The sequence below is a fragment of the Lemur catta genome, chromosome 1, assembly GCF_020740605.2.
Source record: "Lemur catta isolate mLemCat1 chromosome 1, mLemCat1.pri, whole genome shotgun sequence".
Lineage (NCBI taxonomy): Eukaryota > Metazoa > Chordata > Mammalia > Primates > Lemuridae > Lemur > Lemur catta.
In genome coordinates this window covers 174,227,344-174,242,234 of record NC_059128.1, presented here as the reverse complement: position 1 = coordinate 174,242,234, position 14,891 = coordinate 174,227,344, and the positions used below count along the sequence as shown (strand labels likewise).

At 38.9% G+C, this 14,891-nt stretch overlaps 1 protein-coding gene across 1 annotated transcript in view; it reads left to right on the top strand.

Annotated features, from left to right (window-relative positions):
- Positions 1-5,743: 5,743 nt before the first annotated feature.
- The window catches only part of ATR (ATR serine/threonine kinase), a 115,129-nt gene continuing 105,981 nt past the window's right edge, over positions 5,744-14,891 (top strand). The window contains exon 1 of the mRNA XM_045539389.1: positions 5,744-5,919. Within this exon, the coding sequence (XP_045395345.1) occupies positions 5,861-5,919 (59 nt within the window). The 5' untranslated portion in view covers positions 5,744-5,860. The remainder of the gene's footprint in view (positions 5,920-14,891) is intronic.

Genomic DNA, 14,891 nt, shown 5'->3' with positions numbered 1-14,891 from the left:
AAAAGAAATTCAAATGATTAACAGACATGAGTAGATGCTTGAACTTCCTGGTAAGTAGAGACATGCATATAAATACGTATAAGTGTCTTAACCCAAGCCAATCAAATCAGAATCTCTGGGAGTCCCCAGATACTTTTTTTTTTTTTTTTTTGAAACACAGTCTGTTTCCCGGGCTAGAGTGCCGTGGCGTCAGCCTAGCTCACAGCAACCTCAAACTCCTGGGCTTAAGCGATCCTCCTGCCTCAGCCTCCTGAGTAGCTGGGACTACAGGCATGCACCACCATGCCCTGCTAATTTTTTCTATATATTTTCAGTTGTCTAGCTAATTTCTTTCTATTTTTTCAGTAGAGACGGGGTGGGGGGGGGGTCTCACTCTTGCTCAGGCTGGTCTCGAACTCCTGAGCTCAAATGATCCACCCGCCGAGGCCTCCCAAGTGCTAGGATTACAGACGTGAGCCATGGGGCCCTGCCCCCCAGATACTTTTTAAAGAACTTCCCACCCACATAATTTCAATGTATAGCAAAATTAAGAAGCACTGCTCTAAAACAGTGCTAACTCAAAGTGTGGTCAATGAACAAACAGCATCAGCATCATCTAGGAGCTTATTAAAAATGCAAAGGATTGAGTTTCCTTTCAGATCTATTGAATTAGAATCTCTCCAGGTGATTCTGATGCATGTTCAATTTTGAAAACTCTGAAACCTTTTTCTTTGCCACTTACAGAGCTACTTGGAGGGTAATAGCAGATGAAGGTATTTTAAGAAAGGTAAAATAATAATTGCAAATGCACAGGAGTTCAAGATCAGCCTGGACAACATAGTGAGACCTCGTCACTACAAAAAATTAAAAAAATTAGCTGGGCATGGTGGCATGTACCTGTAATCCTAGCTACTTGGGAGGTTAAGGTGGGAAGATTGCTTGAGCCCAGGAGTTCAAGGCTGCAGTGAGCTATGATTTTACCACTGTACTTCAGCCAGGGCAACAGAGTGAGACCCTGTCTCTGAAAAAAAAAAAAAAATTGTAAATTCAAATAATTATTACTATTCCAATACAATTTTACACAATTTTAGGGTCATACTCAGAACCTTAGCAATGTAAATTGAATGTAATTCATTACTGAGATAGAAAATTCCTGAACATATGGGAAAGTAGTCCATGTCCTTATTTCTGAGTTGTCTCCAAAAACAATGAAGACCTAGTTTTATAATATAAACTTAGTAGATATGAAATTGCCACAGGGATAGGAAGACAAATGGCTTTACTATGAAGTGTCTTAAATATCATAAGTCACTTTATGATAACTAAGTTTTTTTTGTAATGGATTCTTGCAATGTTTCTACTAAATGGGACAAGTATATTAATGCAGTTTGGCTGTACTGGATCATTTACTCTGCTCTAGTAAGTTTCATAATGTTGGCTTGTGGTTATGTTATCTATTATTTGAGACCTTACCCAAGGAAAACCATCAATGTGCCCCTTTTTACCCTTATTCTATGTCTGATAATATTCAATATATACATAGCCAAGCTACTGAAGAAGGGGAATGGTATGATCTTACTTGGGTGTTGAAAAGGTTGCTCTGTATGCTGTGTAGAACAACCTCAAACAGAATCAGCATCACCTTGGAGCCTCCTAAAAATAAAGATTATTGAGTGTGTGTGTGTACCGGGAAGTGTTCAATGACGTGCATTCAAACATAGAAATGAACTTACAAAACTTTTTATATTTTTATCTCATTTCTTTAAGATTTCTATTTTAGTGTATACTTTATCATGTGAATTACACAGTAAAATCCTGTCAAAATATCATTAAGTGGAATAAAAAAAATCTAGTGCATTATGATGTAACTTGCACAGCTAGCCAACCAGGAGTTTGGGCATCTGGCTGAGAACCAAGTCCATCCTGGTCTCAACAGGGTTGTAGTACCACCTGGTGGTCATTTTCCACCTTAGTTTAATCATCAATGGGGACAAATCCATACACATGACTGGAATGTCTAGAACATTGGTGCCCCTTTGTCAACTTGATATGGACGCTGGGCTTAGGAAATATCAAGGACACTGGGACCCACTAACACCAATGCTTCCTGCCTCACCCTCTCCCCAAATGATAAAGAGAGGGCTGAGAGGAACACAAGAACCAATTGGCAGTTGTATTATGTCCAAATTTACATTATCATGAATTTCATGTACTAAATATATATGGCTAATAAAATATGCATATATTAGGGTAAATATTTTAAAAATTTCAACAACACTATTGAACAATCAAAAAAAAGGTGGGAGACATCCCCCTCCCCAGTACAGAGAATACATTGGTGGGAAAACAAGCCTGAAAGAAGATAGGCAAGCTAGAAGGCTGTTGAAGTAATTTAGACAAGAGGTGATGATGGTCTAAAACTAGTATGTTGGTAATGAGGTTTGGAGGGAAGTGGAAAGGTTTGCTATTTAGGAGATAGAATTGAGTCCTTATCTTTTAGAGATACAAACTGAAGTATTTACAGATAAACTGATATCATGTTTGGAATTGTCTTTAAAGTTATCCAACTGGGGAGAGAGGAAATGAGAAGGGTAGATATAGATGAAACAAAGATTTACCATATGCTGATAATTATTTGTTGGGTGATGGGCATAATGGTGTTGCTTATTCTATTTTGTATAGTTTTCTATATATTTGAAACTCTCCATAACAAAAAGTTAAGCAAAAAAAAAAGTGCCTGGGAAATATTCAAGGGAAAAGATTCACTGGGGAGGTAGACATATGAAATAAAAGGCTTGAAGAAGCAATGAATTTGGGTGTGATAAGCAGATGGAAAGTGAAAGAATTAAAAAGAGAAAGGAAGCTTAGAATCCTGAGGAATACCAATAGTTAAGGAAATGGCAAAGAAAGTGTTACTAATAAGAGACAGAGTCATGTAGGTCAAATAAAGTGTTCCAAGGAGGAGGCAGTGGCCTATATTGTCAGATGCTGCTAAATGATAAAGAAAGAACTGATCAACATCCTTTGGATTTAGCCATATGAAAGTCATTAGTGATTCTAGTGAGAGACACTTAAGGGTTTGGGGAGGTGGCAAACAGGGCAGAGAAAATAGCATACATAGGTTAAGGACTGAGTGGGAGGTGAGGAAATAGAATCCGCCTGTATGAGAAACTCTTTCAAAAAGTTTGGCAGAGGAGAAAAATATGTAGGTAACCTGAGGGAGGATGTCTGCTAGGAATGCTGACCTCTTATGATATCAATGGCTCATTTATTGATATACTGCTAAAGATGTTTGATGTCTCTAAATGAACTGCTACCTTCCTTTCATTTTGTCCTAAACTCTTCTGCCAGATTCAAGTGTAGTTTTGACCATCACTCTTTATCTAAAATCTTCCAGTGCTTCTCCATTACTTACTGAAGTCTGCACAAGTGTCTCAGACTACTTAAATGTTCCCTAATGCCAGCCAAACTCGACCTTATCCCTCCCTCAGCATGCTTTTTGTTTATACTGCTGCCTTTAGTTGGAATATATTCCTCTTCCCCAATTTGTGTCTCTTCAAATCCTGCTCATCCTTAAAGTCCCATCTCAGATATGGTGACACCTTTTCCTTGGCCCCTTCCTGATCTACCTCCCCTCCGCTGGAGTAGATAATGGCTTCCTCTACTCCAGTGCATGCTGTTTGTATCTTTTTCATGGCATTCGTCAGATTTTGCTTTGCTTCCTGGGTTCTCATCATATCATTATAGCCACACATTATACATTACTTGAAACTGACTTTCTTTTCCTCATCTTCATGTCTGTACAGAAGTACTAACATAGTATCTTGCACAAAAATGATATTTTAAATTAAACTGGATTTCTAAGGCTCTATTGTTTATCTTTGTAGGTTTATACTGCTTTTCATAAGTATAATGCTATTCAGCTATTGCCTTCCAGATAGCATTGTCATTTTTATAATCTTTCTTCATATGATCTAAAAATAATAGCTAACATTTGTTACTTTTAGTTAATAAACTTTTTCAGATATAGTTTCTAATTTAAGCTTTAAAAAGTATATTTATTTTATTTTTTATACATTTTGGAATATCCTAACCATACAGATACAAATAACAATATAACACTCATACAGATATAACAAACATTAAATTTGTTATGATTACTTCAGATTCTATTAATAAAACTCTCAGAGATATGTTGAAGCCTCATCATTTCATTCTCTTTTCTTCCTCTCCAGAGGTACAACTACCCCGGAGTTGATATATATTCCTTCCCAACCAAGTTTTATACTTTTATTATATATGCATGTATATATAATTCACACAAAGCATTATTTTGTGGCTTTAAGATTGTCATAAATGATATGACACTGTTATGTACACCTTTGAAATTTGCTTTTTAACTCAATGTAGTTTTCAAGATTCACCCTTGGCATATGAAACATAATTCATTTTAACTAAGAAATAGTATTCTACTTTATGACTCTTATCACTTCTTATTTAATCTTTGCTGTAATCTTGTGAGGTAGATATTATAAATCCCATTTTATAGATGAATAAACTGAAATACAGGAAGGTCATATACTTTACTAAGGTCACTTGTGCAGAACCCATAATTCCTAATCCCGTATTTTTTCCACTATACCATTCAACTATTCAACAAATATTTACTGAACACCAGCTATGTGCTAGGCACTGTTTTAGGTCCTAGGTAACTAGTATTGAACAAAACAGATAAAATCTTGCTCTCAAGGAACTTATATTCTAATTGGAAAGACACAGTCAATAAAATAATATATCATTTGGTTCTAAGTGACATGAGGAAAAATAAAGCAGGATAAGGGGGAAAAAAGTGTGAGTGAATATGTGTTGGTTTATATGAGGCTCTCTGGTGTTATCTGGGCAAACACCTGAAGGAAAAGGGCCAAAGTCCTTGATGCAAGAGCGTATTTGGCTATCTTCCATCATGGGGCGGGGGGATACTGCATCAATAATTATCCTCATGTGCCAAAGAACAAATGTAAACACATTGCATGGCTTTGATTAAATACATACTTTTGACATGTCAAGTCTCTTATGTTGGCCATCTTTCTAATCAATTGTGTTGAGCTAGAAAACGTCTATAGCTGAAATCCATTGATTTACTTTAAAAATTAAATCATAGGTTGTAGATGCTCGTAATGGTGACATTTTCATACACGGTACCGCTACTGATTTGATGAGACACATATAAATCCAATCTAATCCCATTTTAAAATATTAAAGATTGGTAGGTGCCTCAAGGAAACCTAAGAGTGACTTCAAGTTGAAAAAAATTACTGAAATAGAAAGGACAGGGAGGAGCCCATTTTTGCCCTATATCTCTCAGAAAGGATGACAAGAGTGGTAGGAAAATAAGGAACACTTAAAATGTGCAGGCATTACGCCTGGGAAAACGTGGACTCTAGCCTTGGCCTTTACTGTCTGAGTTCTCACGTTTGTGAAGCGAGAGAGTCTGGCCTGGTGGCCGTCAAGCCCCTTTCTTCCTCAGATCCGGGGGGCTCGCTTCGTTGAGCCCTCCAATCAGAGAGCAGCAGATCCGGGCCGCTCAAAACGAAAAATACCCACAAAGGCCGCCCGCGCGGCGTGGAGAGCAAAGTCTGAAGCCGACCCGGGAAGTTTGACCGACTCGCGCTCCGCCTGCTTACCCCGCCCTCTTTCGGCCTCCCGGCTTCCTCCGGGTCCTAAGGAGAACAGTGCTCGGGGAGCTTGGCGAGCAGGATCAGCCCTGCTTCCGGGAGGAGTTTTGGGCTCCGTGAGGACCCGTCAGGAGCCACACCTTTCCACCAGAGGTAGCCGTGGAGACGCCGGGAGCCCGCGTTGGTGTCGCTGACGCAGCCTCAGCATGGGCGAGCATGGCCTGGAACTGGCTTCCATGATCCCCGCCCTGCGGGAGCTGGGCAGGTAGGACCGGGCCCAGCCGTCCTGGGTTCCGCATCCTCCCCCGCCGGCCCCGGCTGGCGTTTCACGCGCTCTCCCCTCCCCTGGCGCGCCCTGGCTCGGATCCCCTCGGCCCTGCCGCAGCCTTGTGGAGATGCTCCGCGGCTGAGTTGGGCGAGTCTCTCTCAGAGACGCTCATAGGACACGGCCTGCGGGAAGCGGGCCCGAGGGGAGAGAAGCGTCTGCTGGCCCCACTGTGGCTTAGCGGCGTGTCCCTTCCGATCACTTTGTGTTCACTTCTCAGCGCTTATTTGCTTCTCGAAAACCTCTTTCCTTAGATTAGGGACTTGACCCATCAACTTTTTCAGTTTCTGTTCTTTATGATCACTCGTGGAGGAATTGGTTTTGAGCCTTACATTTTGTCCCTAAACTGCCCTTGGAAGAAAAATCACTGCCTCTGATTTTCTGCAAGTGAGACCAGTTGCTGGAAAAGTTACTTTGTTTCTTCGAAGTCAAATCATAGACCTTTCTAAAGATGTGACCCCCTTCGTATTCTTTGTTGGGTTCCAGATCCGTTATTTTAGTCGGAAATCCTAGACATCGTCCACAGGGTCCACACAATCTAAACGTGCACAGAGTGTTGCCAAAATTTGGAGATAATTTAATATTTCATTTCAAATACCTGTTTTCTGTAACCTCCATGGAAACTAATATCTTACCCAAAGAGAGAAGGAGGAGTGTTGATGGCTGCCACTCCCCTTCAAAACATGCAGGCTTTCCTCAGCCCGGTCTAAAATCTACATACATGGCATCCAGCCTGAGCAAGAGTGAGACCCCGTCTCCACTAAAATAGAAAGAAATTATCTGGCCAACTAAATATATATATATATGGAAAAAACTAACCTGGCATGGTGACGCATGCCTGTAGTCCCAGCTACTCGGGAGGCTGAGGCAGTAGGATCGCTTAAGCCCAGGAGTTTGAGGTTGCTGTGAGCTAGGCTGAGGCCACGGCACTCTAGCCCAGGCAACAGAGTGAGACTCTGTCTCAAAAAAAAAAAAAAAAACCTACATGACAGGGTTTTTTGGTGCGCTTGTTTTAATTGTAACCCACGGCAAACAAGAAATAAATGAGCTTGCACTATTACCTTAGTTGAATTATTAGTTGGAATAATTGTTTTCCAATTTCTTATACTCTTTGAAAACTTTCCACACAAAGTCAAAACTGACAATAAGCTCATGGGATAATCTACTTTCCTTTCTGTTTGCAGTGCAGTTGTGTTCATTTCTGCTTGTCAGCTACACAAAGAAATCGTGTTCTCAATATATAAATAAGAAGATAAATGAAGTAACCATTCTTTTCCTAACTGCATCACTCTACTGTTTTGTGTGAATTTTTTCTACGTTGTATCAATGTGGCAAGTGTACTTTGTGTTAACATTTTGTCAACTAACTTGTACCTTTCTAAAAGAAGATGAATAAAAGTGATCATTTTGGCCGGGTGTGGTGGCGCACGCCTATAATCCTAGTACTCTGGGAGGCCGAGGCGGGCGGATTGTTTGAGCTCAGGAGTTCGAGACCAGCCTGAGCAAGAGCGAGACCCTGTCTCTACTAAAAATAGAAGGAAATTATATGGACAGCTAAAAATATATATAGAAAAAATATTTGCCGGGCATGGTGGTGCATGCCTGTAGTCCCAGTTACTTGGGAGGCTGAGGCAGGAGGATTGCTTGAGCCCAGGAGTTTCAGGTTGCTGTGAGCTAAGGTGACGCCATGGCACTCTAGCCAGGGCAACAGAGTGAGACTCTGTCTGGGAAAAAAAAAAAAGCTAGGAGTCATCTTTGATATATTTTTTTTTCCTTATCCATTAGTAATCCATAAGCTAGTTCTGTCAACCATCCCTTTAAAATACATCTAGAATCTAACACTTCTCACCATCTCCACTGCTACCACCATAATTTCTTATCTGACTATTATAGTAACCTCTCAGCTGATCTCTCCATTTGAACACTTTCATCCACTTACAGTTGATTTCCCACTCAGCAAAGTAATTTTACAATTATTAGTTATGTTGTAATTTTTTTTTTTTTTTGAGACAGAGCCTTGCTCTGTCACCCAAGCTAGAGTGCAGTGGCATCATAATAGCTCACTGCAACCTTAAACTCCTGGGCTCAAGCAATTCTCCTGCCTCAGCCTCCCTAGTAGCTGGGAGTGTGCCACCGTGCCTGGCTGATTTTTCTATTTTTTTGTAGAGACAGAGTCTCACTCTTGCTCAGGCTGGTCTCGAACACCTGGCCTCCCAAAGTGCTAGAATTACAGGTGTGAGCCACCATATTGAAAAAAAATTTTTTTTTATTATTTTAGCATATTGTTGGGGTCCAAAATTTAGGTTACATATATTGCCCTTGCCCCCCCACCCACCTCCACTATATTGAAAATTGTGTAATTTTTTTCCCTTGCTCAAAACCTTCCTTTGACTTTCCAGTGCACTTAGTATAAAATCCAAACTCCTCACCAAAGTCTTTAAGGTCCTGCATAATCTAGCCTCAGCTTGCCTATGACCCCATCACCTTTTATCCCTCCCTTGCTTACTCTATTCCAATGGCATTAACCTTGTTTCTCCATGACACCACAGTCATTCCTGCCTTTAAGCATTTGCTATTCCTTCTATCCAAACACTGGTTTGTTCCATTTAGATGTCATTCCAGAAAGTCCTCTGATGTTCCTGTTTAAAATTGGTTTACAATCACAAGACATTTTCAGATAGTGATAGTTACTATAAAATATTAAGTGGGACAATGTGATGGGGATGAAGTTAGGAGGAGCAGCAACATTAGCCACTAGAGGACATTTGGATGGGGAAAAGAAACCAATCGTGAAGCTGGATAAGAAGTGTCTGAGATAGAATAGGAAGTACAAAGGCCCCTAAGTCAAAATGAGCCTACTTTTTCAAAACTAGGAAGAAGGCTGGAACATAGGGAGCAAAGAGGGGGAGTGGTATGAGTTAAAGATGAAGGGGTAGGCAGGGGCCAGATCCTTTAGCACCCTGTAGGCCAGAATAAGAAGTTAGATTTTATTGTAAGTGTGATGGGAAACCATGGGAATCTTTTAAACAGAAAAATAGTATAATTGAACTCATGTTTAAAAAGGTGTTTAATATTCACTATCATACTTAAAATCCTTCAATACCTACTCATTGCCTTCAGTGTAAAATCCAAACTACTTAGCTGGTCCTTTGAGCTTTGACCTTATCTTCCCTCTTTAGTATCATCTCTAATTACTGCCTCCCACTTCTTTAGCCATATAGGGCCTCTAACAGTTTGTAGAGCAGGCCATGTTCTTATTCCTGAGCCTTTGCACATGCTCATTCCTCTGTTTGGAATACCTTACCCTTATTTTACCTGCCTCACCCCTTAGGGACTCAGCTTTGTGCTAACTCCTCCAGAAAGCCTTGACTGATAGGGCCCTGCTCAGGGCTGAGTGTCCCTCTTGTGTTCTTTCTTGGTTCTGTTAATTCTTAACCATGCTGTTATAATTACCTGTTACTTATTTGTCCTTTAATCTGGAAGTTATTTTAGGGCAGGTGCATTCTATCTTGGTTATCCTGGTATTAATATTTTGATGCTTGCCCCAGAGGAGGTGCTCAAGTGTTTGTTGAATGTATCCAATCTTCACATGAGACTTAAACTTCTACTCAAATATAGTGTACTTTTGAAAAAGTATATACCCTCTTAGCTCAGTTCCAAGGTAGAGGTAGCAACATAAGAAATGTTCACTCTACTATGAGTTTATTTATTCTGAGAGTCCATCTAATGAATGATAATCAATCCACATTTTTCTAAAACTGATTTTTAAGAATTACACAAATGGGAGCTGGGTGCAGTGGCTCATGCCTATAATCCCAGCGACTCAGGAGACTGAGGCAAGAGAATCCCTTGAGGCCAGGAATTTGAGACCAGCCTGGGCAACATAATGAGAATCTGTCTCTAAAAAAATAAGAAAAATTACCTGGGCATGGTGGCAGGCGCCTGCAGTTCCAGTGACTTGGGAGGCTGAGGCAGAAGGATCACTTGAGTTCGGGAGTTAGAGGTTCCAGTGAGCTATGATTGCACCACTGCACTCCAGCCTGAGTGACAGAGCAAGACCCCAGCTCTAAAAAAAAAACTTATACAAATAATACATGAGTACATAATCTTTATACAAAATTGAACTGTATAGGAAACTGACTACTACCTGTAATCCTGGTTCCTCTTGCCTCCTCCTCCTTCACTTTTTTCCTTTTTTTCTTTTCTTTTCTTTTCTTTTTTCTTTTTTTTTTTTTTTTTGAGACAGTCTTGCTCTGTTGCCTAGGCTAGATAAAGTGCAGTGGCATCATCATAGCTCACTGCAATCTCAGACTCCTGGGCTCAAGTGATCTTCCTGCCTCAGTCTCCTGAGTAGCTGGGACTACAGCCACATGCCACCATCCCCAGCTATTTTTTTCTATTTTTGGTAGAGACATGGTCTCACTCTTGCTCAGGCTGGTCTCGAACTTCTGAGCTAAGGTGATCCTTCCGCCTTAGACTCCCAGAGTACTAAGATTACAGGCATGAGCTCTCGTGCCTAGCCTCCTTCACTTGCCCAAATTACACTTGGCTTATTACAATATCTCCTGACTTTGTCAAAAACAACTCATGTTACCTTGTAATTATAGACTTCTTGAGCTTTTTGTTACATTTAAATTTGTGATACCCTATACTCTGATGGCTGCTAGCCATATGTTGAGCACTTCACATGTGGGTAGTCTAAAGTGAGATATGCTGTAAATGTAAGATACACAATAGGTTTCAAAGATTTAGTACCAGAAAAAAGGATGTAAAAGATCTCATTAATAATTTTTATATTCATTACATGTTCAAATAATATTTTGAATATATTGTTATGATCAATTTTTCCCTCTTTCTTTTTATATTCTTAATGTGGCTACTAGAAAATTTAAAATTATACCTGTGGCTTGTATTATATTTCTATTGGCCAGTGCTGGATTAAGTAAGATATATGGCACCAAGGTTTTTTGCTGTCACATACAAATATAACTACTTCTTCTTTGATTCTTTATATTTGGAGTTTATATTACTTGTAAACATGTGTTTATTTCAGTAACTTAGTTGTTTTGCTATTAAGCAAGTTCTAGGTAGTGTAGTGGAAGTGAGGAAAAATAAAATGCATTTTTTATCCTGTAGGAGCTTATGGTCTAATGATGCTGCAGGGGATTGGTGGCGAAATAAAGCACAGTCTCCCACTTGTAGGAGCTTATGGTCTAGTGGCAGAGAATAAGTAAATACTCCACAGGTCCAGAAGGTTATATGTTAAGGATTAAGGAGCCACAAGATTCAGGAAGATTTTTTATGAACCATTCATTCATTCAACACAATTTTTAAAAATGTCTACTGTCTACCAGGAACATTTTTTTAATGGTACTTATTTACTGCAAATGTCATGGATCTTGTATATAATCAATTAGGATTGGGCCTTGTGCTTGAATAATCAAGAAAACAATCTTCTCTTTTTTCTTTTAGCACCATTTGAGATAATGAGTAGAAAAACATATCTACATTTTACAGTATTATACAGACATAAATTGTGACATGTGAAATATGTGATTTTATTTATAAAAAACCATCTTACCGGCCACATCCTAAGCTATTTTGTTAGAAGTGATGGACTTTGCTAATCATTCACAGACAGCCTTCTGTGAATCCTCTTGGTAGAGTTAATTACTTTCTGCTTTGGGTGTACATGGTACTTCATTATGATTATTCTTATGTGTTTCTGCCCCCCCCCCAACTATTCTGAGTTCCCTGAAGCAGAGGATCTTATCTTATTTACCTTTTGAATTTATTAAATCATTAGCATCAGTAAGCATCCTTTCTTCCTATATTGATGAAAGAGGTACCTTTCCTGTCTAAGGATTATGTTTTCACTTGTATCTGTTCCCAGGAAGAGGAGCCAAGTCTCAAGTATCAATTGCTCAATTCTTTCCATCTTAAGGAAAAACAAAACAAAGCCCTCTTGATCCCATATATTCGTTTAGTTATCACTAACTCCATTTCTCTTTATTTCATGGTCAATCTTTTGAGAGCATACTATTCTCAAAATTCACATTTCACTTGCTTTTCAGCCCCTCGTAATCTGGCTTTTGCCTTCACCTCTACACCAAAACTCTGAAAATCCAAGGGACATGCAAAAGTTAACTTAAAATAGATCAAAGACCTAAACATAAGAGCTAAAAGTATAAAACTCTTAGAAGAGGACACAGGGGAAAAGCATTTTGACTTTGGATTTGGCAATGATTTCTTGGATGTGACACAAAAAGCCTAGGCAACAAAAGAAAAAATAAACCTAAATTCATTAAAAAAAACAAACAACTTTTGTGTACCAAAGGGCAATATCAACAGAGTGAAAAGGTAACCCATAGAATGGAGAAAATATTTGCAAATCATTTATCTGACAAGGAGTTTAATATCCAGAATATATAAAGAACTACTATAGCTCAGCAACAAAAAAAAATAACCTGATCAAAAATGGACAGAGGACTTGAAAAAACATTCCTCCAAAGAAGATGTACAAGTGGACAATAAGCACCTGAAAAGATGCTCAACGTTACTAATCTTTAGGAAGATGAAAATCAAAAGCACAAGATACCATTTCACTCCCATTGCTGTACCTATTACCAAAAAACAAGTGCCAGTGAGGATGTAAAGAAATTGGAACCCTTGTAGCCACTGTGGAAAAGGCCATGGGAGTTCCACAAAAAATTAAACATAGAATTACCATATGAACGAGCAATTCCACTTGTGGATATATACCCCAAAGAACTGAAAGCCGGAACTAGAACAGATTTTTAAAATATAATATAAATTTTTATTTTTTCATTTATTTGACTAATGTGCATATTTTTGGGGTAAATAGTGATGTTTTGATACATATAATGTACAGTGATTAGATCAGGATAATTAGCATATCCATCTCTAACATTTATCGTTTCTTTATGTTGGGAACATTCAATATCCTCCTTCTGGCTATTTGAAACTGTATAATATATTATTGTTAACTTTAGTGATCCTACAATGGTGTAGAACGGGAGAACTTATTTCTCCTGTCTAGCTGTATTTTGTATCCTTTAACAAAACTCTCTCTATCTCTCTCTTCCCGGTTTCTAGTATCCTCTGTCTTATTAATATGTTTTACTTCTATGAGATCAACTTTTTTTAGCTTCCACGTATGAATGAGAAAATGCAGTATTTAACTTTCTGTTCGTGGCTTATTTCATTTAACATAATGTCCACCAGTTCCATCCATGTTGCTGTGAGTGACCAGATTTCATTCTTTGTTTGTGGCTGAATAGTATTTCATTATTTATATATACCACATTTTCTTTATCCATTTGTCTGTTGTTGGACATGTAGGTTGATTCCATATCCTGGCTATTGTGAATAGTTCTACAATAAACATGGGTGTGCAGCTGTCTCTTCAATATAATGATTTCCTTTTCTTAGGAAAAATTCCCAGTAGTGGGATTGCTGGATCATATGGTAGTTCTATTTGTAGTTGTTTGAGGAACCTCCATACTGTTCTCCATAATGGTTGTACTAGTTTACATTTCTACCAACAATGTATGAGTTACCTTTTCTCTGCATCCTTACTAGCATTTATTTTTTGTCTTTTTTTTTTTTTGAGACAAAGTCTCGCTCTGTTGCCCGGGCTAGAGTGAGTGCCGTGGCATCAGCCTAGCTCACAGCAACCTCAAACTCCTGGGCTTAAGCGATCCTACTGCCTCAGCCTCCTGAGTAGCTGTGACTACAGGCATGCGCCACCATGCCCGGCTAATTTTTTCTATATATATTTTTAGTTGGCCAGATAATTTCTTTCCATTTTTAGTAGAGACGGGGTCTCGCTCAGGCTGGTCTCGAACTCCTGACCTCGAGCAATCCACCCGCCTCGGCCTCCCAGAGTGCTAGGATTACAGGCGTGAGCCACCTCGCCAGGCCTATTTTTTGTCTTTTTGATAATAGCCATCCTAACTGGGATGAGATGACACCTCATTGTGGTTTTGATTTGCATTTCCCTGATAATTAGTGATGTGTTGAGCATTTTGTCATACACCAGCTGCCTATTTATATGTCTTCTTTTAAGAAATATCTGTTCAGATCATTTGCACCCCACCTTTTTTTAGAGTATAGTGGCCTGATCATAGCTCACTGTAACCTCAAACTCCTGCATTTGCTCATTTTTCAATTGGATTGTTTTGAACAAATACTTTTACACTCATCTTCATAGCAGCATTATTCACAATACCCAAAAGGTGGGAGCAACCCAAGTATCCAAAAACAGATGAATGGATAAATAAAATGTATAAACATACAATGGAATATTATTCAGCCCTAAAAGGAAGGAAATTATGACACACACTACAACATGGATGAATCTTGAAGACATTATGCTAAGTGAAATAAGTCAGTCACAAGAGGATGGACATCGTAAGATTCCATTTATATGAGATACCTAGAGTAGTCAAGTTCATAGAGACAGCAAGTAGGATGGTGGTAGCCAAGGGTTGGGGAAGGGGAAATGGTAAGTTATTGTTGAATGGGTGTAGACTTAGTTTTGGAAGATGAAAAGGTTCCAGAGATGGATGATGATAATGGCTGCAGAACAGTGTGGATGTATTTAATACCGTAAAACTGTATACTTAAAAATGGTAAAAATGGAAACTTTTATGTTAGCCATGTTTTTCCAAAACAAAAAAGATTTGAAAGAACATTTTCAAAAACTAATTTTAATTGATTGTGTTGACTGCTCCCTCCTTGAAATTATAACCTTCTTGGTTTCTAGAATAAAACTCTCATGGTTTTTCTTTCTGTTTCTCTGGCCTCTTTCCCTTTTGCCTCCTCTTCTGCTCCTGTAACTTTAACTTAGGGTTCTTTGTTTGACTTTGTTATTACTTAATTGTAATTGCA